This window comes from Salvia hispanica, chromosome 1 (assembly GCF_029641045.1).
Source record: "Salvia hispanica isolate PSC_SH4W2 chromosome 1, Shi_PSC_v1, whole genome shotgun sequence".
Taxonomy (NCBI): Eukaryota; Viridiplantae; Streptophyta; class Magnoliopsida; order Lamiales; family Lamiaceae; genus Salvia; species Salvia hispanica.
The window spans coordinates 62,226,365-62,246,775 of NC_142692.1; the positions used below are offsets into that span (position 1 = coordinate 62,226,365).

At 35.4% G+C, this 20,411-nt stretch overlaps 2 protein-coding genes and 1 non-coding gene across 4 annotated transcripts; 2 read left to right on the plus strand and 1 right to left on the minus strand.

The window, feature by feature from the left end:
• The first annotated feature begins 3,557 nt into the window (after positions 1-3,557).
• LOC125217654 (uncharacterized) lies at positions 3,558-5,509 on the plus strand. Of its 2 annotated transcripts, XM_089063313.1 has the most exons (3): positions 3,558-3,642; positions 3,801-4,004; positions 4,677-5,509. In XM_089063313.1, the coding sequence occupies exon 3, from the start codon at positions 4,908-4,910 to the stop codon at positions 5,301-5,303; it is 396 nt and encodes a 131-aa protein (XP_088919439.1). In that variant the 5' UTR covers positions 3,558-3,642; positions 3,801-4,004; positions 4,677-4,907; the 3' UTR covers positions 5,304-5,509. The 2 variants fall into 2 exon arrangements, 1 of the variants encoding a protein (XP_088919439.1); XR_016134734.1 differs by having other exon boundaries at positions 3,570-4,004; positions 4,927-5,051.
• Positions 5,510-9,224: 3,715 nt separating this feature from the next.
• On the plus strand, positions 9,225-11,655 carry LOC125224146 (amino acid transporter AVT6A-like). Its single transcript, XM_048127504.2, has 5 exons — positions 9,225-9,970; positions 10,049-10,201; positions 10,435-10,638; positions 10,710-11,178; positions 11,255-11,655. The coding sequence occupies exons 1-5, from the start codon at positions 9,517-9,519 to the stop codon at positions 11,394-11,396; spliced, it is 1,422 nt and encodes a 473-aa protein (XP_047983461.1). The 5' UTR covers positions 9,225-9,516; the 3' UTR covers positions 11,397-11,655.
• A 6,222-nt stretch (positions 11,656-17,877) lies between these two features.
• On the minus strand, positions 17,878-17,949 carry TRNAM-CAU (transfer RNA methionine (anticodon CAU)). The gene has a single exon. It is a non-coding gene; the product is annotated as a tRNA-Met (tRNA).
• Between the last annotated feature and the right edge of the window lie 2,462 nt (positions 17,950-20,411).

Consider the following 20,411-nt stretch of genomic DNA (forward strand, 5'->3'; position numbering starts at 1 on the left):
AATGAATCAATGGCTTCTCAAACAAGATAGAACACCCATACATGCACTCACCTTTAATTGAATCTACATTTTTATTGATTGATTTACTGATAATTTTATTTTTGATTGCAGCATAGCAGGACTCTTGAAATCCGGCGACAGCTCCGACGATGGGTGACGAAGGCGGCAAGGCTGATGGAGGCGGGGCAGTGGCGGCAAGGCGGCGACTGGCTACGAGAAAGTGACAGATCCGGGGCGAGAGAGATAGGGGGAAAGGTGTGAAGACGAAAAAGAAGAGGAAGAAGAGATCCGATCTTTACCGGCAACGGCGGCAGCAAGGCAGTGGAGGCGTGAAACGAGCGGCGGGTGAGGCGGCGGCCATGGCTTGTAAAGCAGAGCAGCGCCGCGAAGGAGGAAGGGGTGACGGCGCGGCGGGTAAGGCGGCGGGATGGGTGGCAAGGCTGTGTGGAAGGAGAGCCGATGAGGAAGAAGGAGCGGTACTCTGGCTCCCACCGCCGATTAGGGAGGAGGAGGAGGAGGAGAGAGAGTGAGAGAGAGAGATGGAGGCGTGGCATAGGGTTTTAGGATGATAATTAGTTTATTGTATATTGTTTGGACTTTTATTTATATTTAGTGGGCTTTTATTGTGTTAAATTTTTTAGTATATAATTTAGATTTCAAATAGTGCTATGTCCTCATTTTATAGTATATCTTTCTTAACTAAATAGAGTTTTAATTCAAGTGTCGTACTCTATTATTATATTTTAAGCTAAGATTAATTTGGACTTCTAATCTATTGACTTTATATAATATATATTTTTTAAATTATTTTTTTAATAAGTAATTAAGTTTATAGTATAGAGGTAGAATTGAGTTATTTTGATTTACTCATATTTCTATCTATTAAACTTCCGAAAATTTTGAAATGTTGAATTTAAATTTGGCTACAGCTAATAATAATTATGAAAAATGAAGCTAAATTATTTTTATTATTAAACAAAGAACAATATTGCATAACAAGAACATGCTTATTAATACACATGCATACTATGTGTTAGTTTCTTGATATTAGATCGTACACTTGGTGTTACTTCTACTCAAGAGGGAAAATGAATATTTTAAGTTTTTTTACTAAGTTATTAAATTCATAGTATATAGATAGAATTGATTTGTCTTATATTACTCATATTTCTCTATTTAGACTTTTCAAAATATTTGTGGAATATAAATATATTATCAAGTATTGAAATTAAATTTGGCTAAACCAAATAATAAATATAAAATACTACAAAATAATAATGATAAAAAATAAAACTAAATTAATATCAATATCAAACCAAGAACAATATTGCATCATACTAACATATTTTAAAAATTTTGGTGTTACTTTAACTCAAGAGGGAAGATAAAATGTACACCACCAATTATAGAGCGGAGTTAAAAGATTGATAAACATAAAAAAATTCGTTAAAACCTCGCTTCAAGTAGTACTCCGTTCATAAGTATTTAAATATCTTATCTTATCTTACTAATCTAATATATTTAGTGGGCTTTTTTTGGATTATAATTTTAATTTCAAATAATGGTACTATAAAATTATGCAATTTATAGTAGGTGTACATTTTTATTATATTTAAGTGTTGTATAGATTGAATTGTTTTATATTTACTCATATTTCTATTATTTTTACTTCTCAAAATTTTGAAATATGTTTATATTGAATTCAAACGTGGCTAGACCAAGTAATTATGAAACACCAATAAATAATGATATAAAGTGAAACTAAATTAATATCATTATCAAAAAAAGAACAATATTGCATAACATTAATTGTTGTTGTGTATAGTAATATACTAGTACAATTTTATATATAACAGTATATTAGCTTAATTAAATATGTTGAAATTACTTATAAATATATTTATAAGTAAATTACTAGAAGTACACGTAGTTATAATTGAGTTGATTTTGTTAATCGAAACTGGTGAATTATTTATTCCTTCAAATAGTTTGCTTTTTTTTTTATTCTTTTGTAAATAGTAGTATTGCATTTTTCATTATTTGCGTCTTATTCTATTTCATCCACACATCTCCTCTTTTGTTATTTCTTTTATTTTATAGTGTACTCATATCAAATATTAAAATAATATACAATCATCCGGTAAAATATGAAATGTTTCTTGAGAGTGGGTTGAGAGAAGTACGATTGTACAAATTTTTTTTGTTATTGTTTGTAATATTACAAATACTTATTTTAATTAGTTCTTATCTGTAAATATATTTTTATACTTATTTATTCTATATTCTTTATTTTAAGTTAATATATCTTCATTATTTAAAAATCTTTTGTCATGTGCATAGCACAGGTGTTAACACTAGTAAATACTCCCTCCGTCCCGGATAATTCGGGTCACTTTGATCGGGCACGTGTTTTAAGAATTGTCATGAAAAGTGGGTTGAAAAAGTTAGTGGAACGTGGGTCCTACCTTTATATATTAGTTTTATAATAAAATGTGAGTAGAAATGAGTTAGTGGAATATGAGGTCCACTGCTAAAAATGGTAAAAGTGAAGTGAGACAAATTATGTGGGACAGACTTAAATAGAAAACTGGGACGAATTATCTGGGATGGAGGGAGTAGTTAAAATGGAGATATGATAGTGCAGAAAAGTCAACTAGACTCCTAAGACCACCTCCAATCATACACCAAATCCCATTTTTGGTGTAAAAATGTGCTCCAACCATACTCTATACCGATACCCATTTTTGGGTTTTTTAATCAAACAACACCAAATTTGAAGTGAACACCAAAATTGAGTATCTACTGCAAAAAAATTTTAAATATTGCATAATAGTCCTTATTATTAATTTGATAGTTGAATCAGCCGGCGGCCAATTTGTATACTGTCAATTTGTGTACTAGTACTAGTACTTGATAGTTGATTCAAACTATCAGCAGCATAATTTAGACACAATTTGTTCATGGAATTTACATATATTTTTCTAATAAAAATAATTAAATAGAAATGATCAAGCTGGCCATATTATAATAAATTATATTTTTTTACAAATAATAACTAATAAATTTACTAAATAGGAACGAATATTGCTAAAAAAAATCTTGTTATTATTTCAAGAGTATATGACCCGATATGACGCAATAAGAAATAAAAGTGCTCATCTGCAACTTCAAAATGCGCTAGTTGATCATTTGTGGGAACAATACACAAATTTCGAGTCTTGAATTTTAGCTATTTTTTATGTTTATCGTGATATGTTTTATGTAATTGCGATATATTTAAATGAGTTTCAATTTATATTTGAATTTTATTATTGCAAGTTTAGTGTATTTAATTTTAAAAGTAGTGTAATTTTTTTAATATAAAGTATATTTAATATATAAATATATTAATAAAAAAATTTGTGTAATTATTTAAGTTACATAAATTATTGATAAAATATTGTGGGACTAATATGTAATTTAAGTAAACATGTAGGTATAATTGAAAAGGTATAAAAAGAATATAAATATGGAATATTCTTTTGGGTTTGAGTTTATAGTAAATGATTGGAGTAAAACTATATTTTGGTGTGACTCAAATTCAAAAATGGGATTGAGTTTGGTGTAAATGGTTGGAGATGGCCTAATGGCAGGATGAAAGGGGTACGTGGTTAAGAAGATAGTTTCGTAGGATTATTTTAAGGTCATGTTCAAGTCTTCATTTAATTGGGTCAGATTAAATTTTCCAATACGCAGCAGATGTTCGATGAAAATCCCAACTGAAGACTATAATAATTTTGGTGGAAATGTTGTTTTGCAAGAGGCCAAGAATGATCCGGATATGGAGCCCAGAAGAGCCAAGTTATACAATGCCAAATCGAGGCAGACCTATTCAACTGGCAAGAGGACTGCAAAGGGGCCGCAGTTGTCTGAAATCCAAACAGAGAATAAGCCAAAGGGAAGAATCAATTTGGTAGGGAATGGAACCATGGCAGAATAGCAACAACACAATATTCCCTATTGAGGTAACATTATACCTAAAAATCTTGTTTACTTTTTGTAATATTGATCATTATTTAGTTGTTCATAAGTATGTGTAAATCTTGAAGCAAACTCAATGGAAAAACAAAATAAAAATTGAACCTTTGGGTGTTTTTGGAGGACAGCGACAGCAGCAACATAAGGGGTTGTTTGTGATGCGAAAATGACTGTTTGTACGATTCACATATCCAATTTAACCATGTACAAGAAGCCAAAAACACAGTTGGATTGACTGTGTAATTCACATGAAAAAGGCTGCTCTTAGTTAATGGCAAGACAGAAATTTAAAGTCCTCTTGATAAATAAGATAGTTCTAAAAGAGGGCTTCATTTAGCTATATGATATCATTGGGTTTATACATTATCTGCCATTTGCGTGAGTGGGCCTTATCTATATCCTCATTTCAAAAGCAGCTTTATATTTATGAAGCAGACAGGGGAGTAAGTAGAGAATAGGGGGATTTCCGGGTATGAGGTGTTATGAGTATGCAAACAAAGTATCTTCCATTTTAAAAGAGCTCTAAACCTCTGTCCTTGTCTGTGTATGTGTGTTTTGAGAGAGAGAGAGAGAGAGGGGAGACCTATGTTTTTATAAATGAGGGTATTTCACCTGTAAAGTTGCTCCTGGTAATAAAAGCCAGAGAATTTATTGTGCAGAGACAGCTAAGCAGTACCTTTCCCCTCCCCAATGATGAAGGTGGTTTTGTTGCATCAAAGAGTCAACAGATAAAGGGGGGCATAACATGATCATTTACCTCCCAGTCAAGAAGATTGTGGATTGCCCAATAGCATCACTCACCACTCTAATTCAAAATTTTGCTGCCTGCTTTTTTCAGTTTCTCAACCCTCTCCATAAATAGTATTTGCCTTGTTCTTGGACCTATTGAAATGGATCCTTCTAAAATAGGCACTGAGGAATGCAGCAGCAGTGAATCCGGGTGGACGACGTACATAGCCTCCCCAGACCTCGAGGACGAATATGCCGATCAGAACGAAGAAGATGACGACGATGGTGATGATGATGGCAATGTAGCCCAAAAAGGGTTCAAAAAGGTTGCGCGAGAAGAGGCAGCAGCTGATAGTGATGATTCGATGGCCTCGGATGCATCCTCTGGTCCAAGTGATCAATATTATTATCTCGGAAGAAGCCATGGAGGTTTCATCCATGCAGGGAGAAACAATCAAAGAAAGTGGACTGCAAAGAAGCAGGAAGAGAAGAAGAAACAGATGAGAGGAGAAAAAGACAAATCAGGCAACAGTGCAAGAAGATTGAAGAAATTTTAACCATACTTTTTCTCAACAGCTCCACTTTTGTGAAGGTATGCACAAAGTTTTGTAGCTCTTAATCCATGTTTATAGCAATATCATGGAGTATAAAGAAATGGGTTAGTAGAACATGTTTTTACTGGGTTTTTTTTTTGTGGTTTATGATATGGTCTCACTTGTAAAGTTACTGAAAATGCATAGACACTGTCATGATTTTGAGGCTTTCCTGCTAAACCTATTTTATCCTTCATTGCATAAACCTTTATTTTCTTGTCAGACATAAGAATTATTTGTTGTTAGGTCTTTTTGTCAATCATGGCGTTGCCAGATTTTAAATGGTGTAAAAAATGAAATAGTGGTAATGATTTACATGCTCATGGGAATATGACTTGGTTAAAGAATAGAAGACATATATGCAAGAAAGTGAAGCTCCAACAATTTAGTTAAAGACAGATGGGAAAACATAGGGTGTTTTTGTCCTTACATGATCTAAAATGGTAGTGGGTGCACCTCTATATGTTTTACAACTTATATTGTCAAGATGCACACACACATTCATGTGAACTCAAGGCCTATTAAAGGGGGCAAAAGAAGAAGTTTTGAATATTCCAAATCCCAGATGTAAATGTGCACTGAGCAAACCACGATTGCATTAGAGTTAAACGTCACAATCTCACACATTTCAATCTTTGATGTGGATGTTCACTACCACCATGTTCCTACTTCCCCACCAACAGTAGCTTTCATAGGAGAATGCTAAGAAGCCCAAAAGGCAACACATTGAGCAAATTCATGGACAATTGCTTTCACATGTCAATATTTGTAATTGCAAGAGTGAATTGTAGTAACTTTTTAATCAATTCAACCATATTGAGTACATGGTTAAGTTCTTATTACTAGATGCCTTGATGATGATTGTCATTCTTCATGCGTGAGGTCGAGTTTCAGTGTTCTTTTCAACTTGTAAAAGGTAGTAGTATTTTTTTTTATCTTACATCTGCAAAGGGCCTAAATTCAAAATTCTCACGTTCGAAAACGATAAATTAAAATTGAATTTTAAAAATGAAGATAAATGGATTGAGAAATCATAAAAATTAAAATTCGAAAATAAGAAAATAAGGGAACAGAAGAAAAATATTCAATTTTGGAATGTGGTATTGTGGAGAGTAGTTAAGATTCAAATTTTGAATCGTAAAACGCGGTTTGTACAATGGGCTTACTATAAAGGCCCAAACCTCATTAGCAAAACGTGATTGTTTCCATAGCCCATTTATAAAAGGCTCAGTCATTAGTTATATTTAGGTTTGTTCAGTAAACAATTTTCACCTTACCATGATAGGCTATTTTTGAATTTCTGTTTCTATCCATCATTATATATGAATCACCTTACCATGATAGGCTATTTTTGAATTTCTGTTTCTATCCATCATTATATATGAATCAAAAGGTCATGTAAATAGCATCCTTAATTCTTGTACTTTGATGGTTTATTTCACTAAGTCCTTATATAACCTTTTCGTTTTAGTAAGTCCTTATATTTTTATATTCGAAATATTACAATCTTTATTTGACGGACTGTTAACTTTTCCGTTATAAAATAACACATCATATATTAATTATTTGAATATATTCCACCTAATATTCTAGTTGGAAAATTATGAACATAACACACAAAAAAAGATCCGTCGTCCGCTCCTCCGCCCAGATCCGTCGTCCGCTCGGCTTCTCCGTCCTCGTCACCGGCGCCGCCGGCTTCGTCGGCTCCCAAATATATCATTGGAACCAAATATAAATTAATATTTGAACTTCAAATAATCAAACAACAAATTTCTTTTAACGATTTTGGAAGTCTTTAGTTTTTTTTGTTTTTGTTTTTGTTTTATCTTTTTTTTATATTTATGTTATGTTCATATTTTCCAACTAGGATATTAGGTGAAATATATTTAAATAATTAGCATATGATATGTTATTTTATAACGAAAAAGTTAACGGTTACGTTAAATAAGGATTAGAATATATCAAATATAAAAGTATAAGGACCAGTGAAATAAACAATTAAAATACAAAGAGTTAACGGTCTAAAATCTAAATTAACATAACATATTTATTAATTAAATTATTTTTAGGAAACAGTTCAGAAATGAGAAATCGATCCCCCCAAAACAGGAGGGCATGCGTAGCATTTCTTTTTGGCTGTTCTATGAATTCATTATTAAAACTTTAGGCATTCTGCCGCAACTTTTATCAAACTCAAGCCTATACACTACCACATATTAAAAATAAAATAAATAAAAAAGACATTAAATATACTACAATCTACAAATTCATTGCTTGTGTACTACATCAAAGGCACTATACAATACGTGACGTTCTTGGATTCGTTATAATACTATATAGTATATTAATTGTTGTTAGAAACGAATCTAAACAACATTTCATATCTTTTTCTTCTTTGAAATAATCAACTCTCTATTTTAAAATATGCTGATAAGTTATTCTTTTCCTATTAGTTTTCCGTGTTGTACTTATACTTTCTTCCGTATGTGACTAATATACAATATGTATATTAGTTTCCAACCACATAATTTATCTATAATTATAAGAGCATCTCCAAGGAGGGGAAAGGTAAATGAAGAGGTAAGTTCATATAACTATTATATTTACCTTTTTTATTGAAAAATTATTCTCCAAGGGGAGATGTATTTGAGAAGGTATTATACCATCTTCTATTTTGAAGAGGTATTTTTACCAGGTAAAATCTCATAACTACTATATTTACCTTCTTTTCATGAAAAATCATTCTTTAAGGGGAAAGTATTTGAGAAGGTATTACATTTTATATTTTTTAATGCATTTGTACTATTATTTTATTTTTATAAAAATGATATACCTTTCTATATATCTTTTTCCTTTAGAGTATATTTCACTTCATGAGAAGGTAAATAGATAATATATCTCTTTCATTTACCTCTCCTTGTTGGAGATGCTCTAACTAATGTTATGAATTTATAACGATGTCGTACGGTATTTCTTATTGTGTGTACTATATTCTTCAGAACTACAGTTTCAAAAATTAATTATTATAAATACATAAATCATTTTGAGGCATATTCCGATGCACCTAATTAAATCTTAATGTTGATTAATAAATATAAAATAAAATTAGAAATCTTTAAATAGTTATTTATATACAGTTTTCAATCACTATTTTGAACAAAGAAAGATCGCGACCTATCTTACTATGCCACGCAAGCGCACTCTCATTCTTATATGAAAATCGAGCAGCAGTTCAATTCCAAAATCCAGTAGAGCATGCTGTCTATTTTTGGGCGGCTGGAAACAAACAACTAAGCATTAAATCAATTTTAAATAAAAATTAGACGACTACCATTCGCCACTTACGCCAAGTTGCCATGATATTTTATTTGTAATTATTGGGTCTTCTTTTGTTGGTTTCAATCAAATCAATTTTTTTGATAAGCATAACAATGCTGACTCCTTTGCCTTTTCATACCTACATCACCAATTCACCGTACTATAGCTAGGCCACTAATCATTTGCCCTTCCAATGGTGGTCATTGTTTTAGAGATTGCATATCAGTTTGTTATTATTACTAATGATAAATGATAAATACTAAAGTTGAAGAGCATAGTGCATACAAAATGGAATACCACCTAGTTGTTTATAATAAATCTTTATAGATGGTTAAACCAGCGAGTTTGCTAAAATATAGTGTCCTTAAAAGTGTCCAATGTTAGCACTTCCAAAAAAAAAATCGAATTTCAATTCATACTAGATGTACATATCAAATTTGAGTGGTCCTTATTAAAAGTAGTATAAATCTCATGAAATATCCAGAAGCAAGCCCAAGCTATGTTTCTATGATTTTGACCATATGGCAATTCATCTTGGTAGGGAAGCTATGGCCAGTTCAAAATCTATATTATCACATGTTACAAACGTAATTACGCAGATTAGTAGTATTTGATTAAACCTTACATACGCAATCCAAATAAAGCACCTCTACCATTAACCCAGGTGTCGGCTCGACAAACCCAATCACGACATTTACCAAACTATCAAAGGAAAATAAATGTGTTGATAACTTCTCTCTCTAAATCTGATCAAATTTGTTGATAACTTTTCATTGATAAGTTGCAGCTTTTTTCTCTCCGAGATTTATTCACCCAATCCCAATTCCAACATTCCATCTCTGCAATCGCAGCAAACATGACAACCAAAAGCCAGAAGAAACCTAGAAGCTCCTCATCGAAGAAATCAAAGAGAGAATCAGTATCCGTCCGAATCATCGATGAGAAAACGCCTCTATTGACCAACAAGAAGGCGGAGAGCAGCAGCTTCTCCTCCCACGGAGAAGCCAACGGAGCCTCCTTCACCGGAGCAGTATTCAACCTCTCCACCACCATAATCGGCGCCGGAATCATGGCGCTGCCGGCCACCATGAAGGTCCTCGGCCTCATCCTCGGGATCGTAGCTATTGTCTTCGTCGGCGTCCTCACGGAGCTCGCCATAGGCATGCTGCTCCGCTTCAGCAAAGCCGGCGCCGTCTCCTCCTACGGCGCCGTCATGGGCGACGCGTTCGGCGCCATTGGCCGGAAAGCGCTCCAGGTCTGCGTCGTCATCAATAATATTGGCGTGCTGGTTGTTTACATGATCATACTCGGTATCGTATTTCTCTTGTAATTTACACTTTACTTCTTCAAAATTTTCGATTTCGTTCTCATCGAATTGAACTGTGAAGGGGATGTCGTTTCCGGTTCGACCTCGAGCGGAATTCATCACCCCGGTCTGATGGAGAGCTGGTTCGGCCAGGAGTGGTGGACCGCCCGGTTCTTTGTCCTTGTTGTCACTACGCTTGGGGTTTTCACTCCATTGGCCTTTCTCAAGCGCATTGGTAAGCTATAATTTATTACTACTAAGAAATTGATGTTTAAACTTAACCTTAGAATAACTTGAAAAAGAATACGACTCAGCTACTAATTTGGGGAAGAGGGAGTTGTATTGATGTTACAAAGGGACTTGCCCTGTATATGTGGTGCTAAAATTGGAAAGGGTGAAAGTTGGAGAATTAATAGAAAATTTTTGAGGAAATGAGGTTTGTTTGTTGATTGTGGGGAGTGGTTGCAGATTCTCTGCGGCACACCTCTGCGGTGGCTGTTTTCCTTGCAGTGGTGTTCCTTGTGATAACCGCAGGCATCGCCATTGCCAAATTTATTCAAGGGAGCATGATGTGGCCGCGCCTCCTCCCCGATATCTCGGGATTCAATTCTATCTGGACGCTCTTCACTGTCGTCCCTGTCCTCGTCACCGCCTATGTATGCCATTTCAATGGTACGGATTCTTCCAGAGTTATGCATTAGTTTTAATCAAGTTAGTTAGTTAAGTATTGTGGTGTGGTGTAGTGCACAGTATTGAGAATGAGCTGGAAGATCCTTCGTTGATAAAGCCGGTGGTTCGAACATCCCTGTTGCTCTGCTCAGTCATTTACGTCATGACCAGCTTCTTCGGCTTCCTCTTGTTTGGCGACGCCACCCTTGACGACGTGCTCTCCAACTTTGACACGGATCTTGGCATCCCGTTCAGCTCCCAGCTCAATGATGCTGTCCGTGTTAGTTATGCCCTTCATTTGATGCTGGTTTTCCCGGTTATTTTCTACCCTCTCCGTCTCAACTTAGATGGCCTCTTCTTCTCCTCCTCCTCCATCCCTCTCACGGCTGACAACATGCGCTTCACCTCCCTCACAATCGCCCTCATGTCTGTCATCTTTCTTGGGGCCAATTTCATTCCCAGCATTTGGGACGCCTTTCAGTTCACCGGTGCAACAACTGCTGTCTGCATCGGCTTCATCTTTCCTGCTATCATCGTTTTAAGGTAGCATCCGCTGCCTCTTCTCTGCTGCAGTGTATTTTTTCTCTGTTTTATATTCAACTGTGGTGTTGGTTTTCAGGGACGTTCATGGCATCACGACGTGGAAACAGAAAACTTTGGCGGTGTTCATGGTTGGTTTGGCTGTGTTTGCTAGTTTGGTGGCGATTTACAGTGATGCGTACGCCATATTCAAGAGAAACGCAGCACCTACTCGCGAATAGTATCGCTAGAGGGGCTATCGGAGGAGTCCTATTTGATGATGGATGAGGAAATGTGTGATATTTGGCAGCATGGACATAGAACTGAGTTGGATAACTTGGATCCAAGTCAGGCATCATTTAAGTGTGTTATGTTAAATTGGAAACATCCTAGATTAATACTCCATATGAGTGTATCTATTTGTTAAAGCAGTTTTTGACATCCCACCTTGTATTAGTATGTTTCTTTAAGTGTAATACCAAACTCTACAACATTTCATAATCTGTTTTGTAAGAGAAGTAAACAGTGACTATCTGCTGTGCACATTACTTTTCATCTCCCATAACACATTGATCAAATGTTTCCATTAAATTTCAAGCCATACACTTATCCTCAATTCATTGGAAACTTTTTTTGTCCTCACACCCTGGCCTCAATATACTATGAATGCTCGATGACTTGTGCTTCGAGGCTAACAGTCGTTTTCTCGTCACTCTCTGAGGCGTCACCACCGGATTCTGTTACATTATCATATCGAATGGAGCATATTGTTATGCAGCTCAGCAGGACTCTTGGCTACTGTCACAATAAGTAGCAACATTTAAGGGATGGTTGTTTGATCCTTATCAGTTGGAACAGAGAGAATTTAGTTATTCAATCAGTCAGTCTTTGTTCCTCAGCTGTAATAAGCAAGCAAGAGTAGTACTACTGAATGAAGCATAGGCACCTATGTAGTGAGGTGTGTTTTGGACATCCAATAAGAAAGCGAGGAAGACACTGCAACTTCTAATAAGCAAGCTTCAAACCCAACCTTATAAAAGAGTAAACTACAAAAACGGTCCCTGACTATGGGTTTATCTCGCCAATAGTCCCTGAACTTTAAGAATATCTTCAGTAGTCAGGGTTTATTTCGTCCGCGGTCCTTTCGCACTGTTTTCTCCCGAAAATGCCTCCAGAAGTGAGATGGGCATTTTTGTCCATTCCCAATTTCACCTTTTCAATCTGATATTATTTCAAACTACTTGCACTGTGAGATTATTTTTATGTATTGAATCTGATATTATTTCAAAACCATCTTCTTCTTCCCTCGGCCCTCCTCCACTTTGTTTCTTGTTTTTTTTTTTTTCTGTAACACTATCCATATCTTTTTTTTATCCATAACAATATCCATAGCACGCTTCCTCTTCTTGTCATCACCGGTGTCCATCCCCGATTCCTCTGCCGCCGCCGCAGACATGCTGCCAACGGTTAAAATCACACGCTTTAGCTGACAATTACTTCTCTCTCTATTTCTTTCTCTCTAGCTAACAATTGCTTCTCGCAAGCAGAAACGAAGAATACGATTCCTATTTATAAGTGTGAAATTGGGAATGAACGAATCAAGAGAGTTTTTAGCTTTCAAAAATATTTTGTGTTGCATTATGTGTTAGAGTTTGTATACTAGAAATCACGTTTCGAGTGATTGAATACTGTAAAACTCTTATTTTATTTTCCAATGAATAAAACAAATTATTTTTGTTGTAATGTTGTTATGTTTTACATTTAATAGATGTTAATTGCATGTTTAAATGTATAAGTTAACTTAACAAAGTCCAAGTCTTTGTTTTAGTAGACCGGTTGTGGGCGGCGTCCACTTGAAGGTAACACGGTCAGTCTTAAACAAAGAAAAAGAAGAATTTAACAACCCAGATGGAATTAGAATATCCATTGTGAAAGGTTGCAATGTCAGTCCGCATATTTCTATGCCTTACTGAAATAAGATGACATTGGTGTGGTATAACACTGAACGGATCTAACAACAAGACTTATCCTTAGGCTATCTACTGAAAGGCGAGGTCTTGATAAATATTTGTTTCTTAATCAATGTAGGCTAGCATTGAGCATACAGTATTGATTATGCAATACTTTGACTTATCAAATGGTGCGGATTTTTCGTAACCCAATAAACCTGATATATTGGGTAGTGGTGATTATATCTAGCGGTGCTAGGATTGCTATTATATTGAATCGTGCGCGAGGTGAGTCTCTTTTGATAATGTCCCCAAGAGGAGCGCGAAACAAGACTTTGTTATTCGGAACCTAGCTAGTTGGAGTTTAATTACTCTATGAATAATAAATAAGCGTTTCATGCTAAGTCCACTCTTGGAATTAATAAGATATTAATTAATTAAGTCCATAGCAGACATTAATTAATTAATGAACATTTTAATCTTAAGCGCGAGAAATGAAAGATAAAACGGAAACCTGGATTACTTCTAATTTCGGATTTGGATGGGGAGAGTTCAATATTACTCCTGTAGTGGCTGCTCGTAATATTCCAATTAAGCTTATATTAAATTGTGGGTTCAATTTAATTAATAAAAAGTAAATTGGATGAGTCCATATCCAAAACCTTCCATAGATCCCCGTCTGGACCCAAAAGGAACTTAATATAAATAGGAGAATAAAGGAGACAGAACAATCACAATTTTTATTCTTAAATTTTTCAAAAATTTCGCCCCCCTCATATTGAGCTGGTCGAATTTCCTTCTCCTCCGTGGAATAGTTTTTCTGTCTCTTTTATTTAAGTCCTAGTATTCCGGTGAGATCTGATATTGGAGTACAGTTCGGGAACCAGAGAGAAGATCCGTGGTCTAGTATTCAAAACATCACGTGGAGAAGTCGCTAGCCATCATCAATTCTTTGGAGAATTAATAAGGTATTATTTCTGCTTCGTAGAAAAACATGTTTTAGGTTTCAATTGCACTTAAAGCATGATTAATTCAAATTATGAGCATGATACAAGTAAGAATTACGAGAATAGATTTTGTCTAAATAATCTGCTAAATAGATCCGATTTTTATGTGATTATAATAGAATGCACGCTTCCGCTGCCAGTTCCTTCATTATGTAGTATAAATACGCATCGTATACTTATTATGTATACTGAAAGAGCAGGTTTGTGCAGGGTCGTTTGTTCAACTAGTCAACTTAGTCGTGTCATTGGCACGAAACCTAAAACTTGTTATTAAAACCTCAACACACTTCTATTAGCTAATATAATGGCGTAAATGGTCGAATCCTACAGAGATGGATGTGGGCGTAATTCAATCGAGACGACATTCTGGAAGGGTTGGTTTGCTACCACACTTTGAGGGTTGAGTTTTATCTAGACGTGAAACTGAAAAGGGACCTATACTATCATGACCAGTAAGTTACTATCATCAGGGATATGGCTTGTACGTGAATGCAAGGACTGCACTGACCGACTAACTACCAAATCTGCAAACTAAGCTGAAAAAGTAAAAGGACAAAAGGTGAAAAGTGGCTAAAAGCATAAAAGTGGTCCCAAATTTAGATGGTGACATTGTCTTCCTCACCGAGTAATACAAAATGCCGAGAAATGAAGGCTCCATGAATAAAGGCTTGAGTTAAACTTGTTAACATTAAAAACTGGAATTAAATCCGAAATCGAGACGATTAAACATGCAAATCCTACGTTTACGCAAATTGACTAACATGCAAGGTGACAGAAACTAAACAACGATGAATCCCATACATTTTCATGAGTTAAATCGATTAGAAACTTGTAATGCTTGTGCAATAACCGGATCAAGCCTACAAGATAAATCAAAGCTTACAATTAATGAAATCAACGTGAAAATACTAGATCTAACTAACTAGGCAAAAAGTAATAAAACCATAACTGAAATTCGAGAGGAAACAAACATCAACTTCATTTTAAAACGAGATTCAAAACATACGATCTTCAAACAAGAAACTAGTTACGATCCATGTCAAATGCAAGCAAAATAGCACGAGTTTAAACTACGAAAAACGTAAAAACAAAGCGGTAAAGATTGTTTGGCTCCTTAGAGCAATGAAACAGTGGATTTTCTAACTACGATGGCTGGCTGGAACGGCGGTGACTCCCCCTCGGCGGATGACCGAAGTCTTCAGGTAAATGTTGGACTAAGAGCGAGGAACGAGAAGTAGAGGAGCTAGCCTCCAAGTGTGGAATTGGAACCTCCCAAAACTCTCTCTCTTTCTTCACGTGACCTATTTATAGGGTGGCTTGCCCTAATTTCTAGGGCTTTCTCTTCATGTGAAATGTCGTCTTTGCCCCTCAAATAGTTGGTCGTTTCCTAGTAATCATTCATTCTCTATCTCGAGCTCTGTGGCATGCATCCTAGTGAGTATTGCACCCTTCCAGCGTCCTTTTTACTCGATTTACTTCGACACCTTTCTTCCTGACTTGTACCTTAACCTGCACACTTCAGTAACTTTCTTGCACATAATATACGGTTAAGCCCATCATACTGACCAATAACCAAGGCCTAGAATGCGACTTATCATATACCTTTAATTGAAAAAGATAGGGAAATCTTTTTGTAGTATACATATCTTTTTGCGCCACATTGCTGCGACATTGGGTTAGGATTTGACAATGACAGGTATGAAGGTGAAGGTGATGGTGATTGAGAAAAAAAAAGAAACAAGAGGGAAGAAAAAGATAGTTTTTGAAATAATATCAGCTTCAATACTAAAATAATATCGCAGTGCTGGTAGTTTGAAATAATTCTCAGATTAAAAAGGTTAAATTGTGAATGAAAAAAAATGCCCATCTCACTTCTTGGGGCATTTACGGGATAAAATAGTGCAAAAGGACCACTTAAGAAATAAACCCTTAATCCAGGAACTACTGTAGATATTTTTAAAGTCCATGGACTATTGGCGAGATAAACTCATAGTCCAGAGATTGTTTTTGTAGTTCACACTATTATAAAGAAATTGACATAATTACTCAAATTGGCTTAAACAATGTGATGTTTTTGTTGTATTAAAGATGATGAATTTAATAGTAGGGTCCCCTATTAAGAGTCACACTTTTCCATTTCGGTCCATCCCTAATTAAGAGTCACATTTCATTTTTACCATAAATAGTTAGTAGGTCCTACATTCCACTAACTCAATCCACTCATATTTTATTATAAAACCAATATAAAAAAATGGGTCCCACATTCCACTAACTTTTTCAACCAACATTTCTTTACATCTTTTGAAACTCGTGTCCGGTCAAAGTGTGACTCTTAATCGGGGACAGAGGGAGTAACTTTTAATTCTCTGTGTTAAAATTATCAATACAAAGACATAGTTTTATCAATACAACATGCAAATTTAAATATCAATACAAAGACATAAGTTTAACGAGATTTGATATGCTGAGTGACAAAATGCGAGGGACAAATGAGGGCCTCATGTATTCTCTCTCTCTCTCTCTCTCTCCCCTCTCCACGTATTTCTCTGTTAATTCCTCCCTCTTCCACCATTCTTTCGTCTCTCCATGCATTTTTTATCTATTATCTCTCCAGACGCATCCCCTCTTTCTACCAATTTTGCTTTGCACCATCATAAGACCGAGTGAGTAAAATCAATAATTTTAATGGTTTGATCAAGCACAGTCCGTCGTCCTAGAAGAATTTATTGATTTTGTACAGTGTATCACATAACCAGTCCTCCTTTGATTTGCAAATCAAAGGTCTATGCAAAAAAATTGTAAATCAGAAGCTAACCTTTTTATCTCAACCCCAAATCCAACTTTGCATGTTGAATCTAGACTCACCTTCTCCACCACAAATCCAATCTTGCTTATCAAATCAAGACTCATTCTCATCAAAAGCCCCCTCAAGAAAGCAATTTTTTCACAACAAAAGTTAGAATTTTACCATTGCTGCTTCCTTGGGGATAAATATATGTTGGGTCTAATTTCCCCATTAAATTGTGTAACCGGCGAGTAATATATGTTGGGTTTAATTTCCCCTAGAAAATGCAGCTCCAACAATCAAATTATAACTCTTAGTCGACGACGGTAAGTTGAATGTTTAAATTAAGAATGGGGCAAGATGCTGTGAATCTGCTTCATATTGAATTTGAGAACCCAAAAATTGGTGTAAGAGAGAGGGCATGATAATAGCGTGATTGGAGAAAATTAAGAATTAGGCAAGAGGGGGGTTTTGTAATCTCTTGAAATTAAATTTGAGAAACCAAAAAATGGTGGAAGAGAGAAGGATTAATAGGGAAATACGTGGAGATGAGAGAGAGATTATGAAGTTGAGTTTATCAATTGAGAAAAAAATTAATGGAGCAGACGGATGAAGAGAGAGATTAATGGAGTAGACAGATGAAGAGAGGTGATGTGTAGGTGAGGAAAAAGAAACTCGCAAGGACTATAAAAAAAATAGTGAGAATAGAGGCGCTAATTGGTCCCTCATCAAATCTCTAAGTTTAACAACATAAGAAGGTTGATAAACAAAATTGAAATTAGTTATTTGAGTTTTTATGGATATAGATTTTGTTAAAAGTGGGTAAAAAAAAACCCCTCAGCATATCAAATCTCTAAGTTTAACAACACAAGAAGGTTGATAAACAAAATTGAAATTAGTTATTTGAGTGTTTACGGTGTTTACGGATATATATATTGTTAAAACTGGGTAAAAAACAAAAATCAGATTTGGAAGCCACTCATATCAGAGCCAGGTTTCGATCCTGGGACCTGTGGGTTATGGGCCCACCACGCTTCCGCTGCGCCACTCTGATCACATTCTACAATCACTCAATTCCCATTATATTTGGTGATTGTGTTTTCATAAGGATTAAATAAAAAAATAAATTTTTATAATAAACTTCCTAATGTATACTCCCTTCGTCCATGAAACATCGTCCAAGTTTGACACAACACGAGTTTTAAGAAATGTGAAAAAAAGTGAGTTGAAAAAGTTAGTATAATGAGCTCCCACATTTATATACTCCCCCGTCCCATTAGAAATGAAACATTTGTTTTTTCGCATGGGATTTTATTGAGTATTGTTTTGTGAGTTAATGAGGAGAGAATAAGGTAAGAGAAATGAAAAGGTAGAGATGGTGTTGTTTCAATTTTAGGAAATGTTTCATTTTTAGATGAAGCTACCTAGAAAACGCATGCTGTAAGATAAACAAGTAAAATGGCAGACTGTTCGAGTAGACCGACCAGACCAACTGGTCAAGCAAACTACCTAAACATATCTGCGTGTCGTCGGACGCGAAATCAGAGACTATGTTCAAAACCTTAACGCACAATACTATTAGCTATTATAGGGAAGTATGGATTGAATCCCATGAGGAAGAATGCGCTATACATGTGTTCGCGACGTTTTGGAAGGGTTTTTGGCTATTGCCACGCAACTGAGTGAGTATAGAATCTACTTGACTTGCCAGAGGACTCTATCTAACAGGTCCACTAGACGGACTATGTACGGAAACATGCATGAAGACTAAACTTGAAATAAACATTTAAATCGAAGATTAAACAACTAAGAACACCTGTATCTAAAAGGGCATGCTGGAAACATTCCTAAAATAGGCAGACAAAATGCAAAAGTAAAGTGGGGACCAAATTTCCTAAACTAACAAATCTGGCAGAAAAGCTATTAAAGAAAAAAAGCAAAAAGTAAAAAACAAATTCAGATATGATTGTAACTACCACTACTTCATCTTCTTTACGTAATCAAGCTAAAAAAGAGTAAAACAGAGCATGAAACAATCATTGATGAAGAAATAGATCATGCTTCGAAACGAGTTCACGAACCAGAAATTCAAACTACTAACTACCAACTACTAGACGATTGCACGTACAAAAGTAAACCATGATCATGCAGATCTAAAACGAGGTACACCAGATCTATGAAATCAAAACACGAAATAGCATGGATCCATGGAATCAGACATTAAACAAGTTAGATCTACGATATCCTAACAACTACCATTTGCAAAAAGCATCCAACAAACACAATCGAACTCAACATCAGGAAATACAACAAAAACTTCATCATAAATCTCTATAACATCAGAAACAAGGTCAGAATTTAGATTCCAACAGCAATATCCAAAACCACAAACGATAGAACTACGAAATTCTTAAACTAAAATGTTCAAAGCACCATCAACTTGCAAAATGCAATTCAACGTAGAAAGACAGAAATTAAAATTTTTTCTTCTCTCCTCGAGCGGTGGAACCACGATTACAGCTAGAGAACACACAACACTGAGATTTTCCCCCTCCTCCAAGTGTGGAGGCAGAGAGCTTGAACTGGAGCTGGAGAGAAGTTGTGAGCCCGGAGAACTTTTTAGCTAAAAGGGAGCTCCTCATTCTTCAACATTCTTCCATTTATATAGGGAGGCTTGAGGCCCAAATTCCTAGGGTATGCCTCTCATGATATGAAAATTGTTACCTTAAAGTAAGGGTGTCTCTAAGTTTTGCTCTTTTTTCCTACTTCTTGCTTCTTCCGCTAAAATTCTCCTCAAAATTTCTACTCCAGTTCTGCTCATCCTGCATCTACTTGGCCAGCTAGCACGATCTACTGGACCTAGCATGCACACCTAAACTCAAATTTTGCATGTTAACTCCCTGAAAGTATATAAATTTACGCAATAATCGATGCATGAAACGAGCCTTATCATCAGACAACCCAAAAAGAAAACATTTTATTTTTAATGGGACAAAGGAAGTATTAGTTTTATAATATAATGCGAATGTAAAGAATTAGTGGATAGTAGGGTCCATTAACCAAAAATAGAAAAAAAACAAAGTGGCAAATTTTTAAGAACGAACCAAAATTGCAAAACTGGATAAAACTTCACAAAGAGGGAGTATTTATTTTGTTGATGCACCAATACCAACAAGTAATCAAAAACTAAAACCATTATTAAATCAAAACACACTTACTGGGAGTATAATCAGAGTTCCAAAATTAGTAGAGGTACTCCCTCCATTTCTTCATAGTTGTAGCATATTGATATTTCATAGGGAGCTTTGATAAGTTGTATTCTAAGCCTTGGTTACTGGTAGTATGTTGTGATTTGCATGTATTATCTGCAAAACAATTGCTTAAGTGTGCAGGATAAAGGGGTCCAAGTCAGTAGTAGACGGTTCGGACGATGCAGGTGAAATGAGCGCTAGAAGGGTGCAATACTGAGCAGGATGCATGCTAGAGAAAAGGCTCTAGATGGAGAAGAAGGATAGC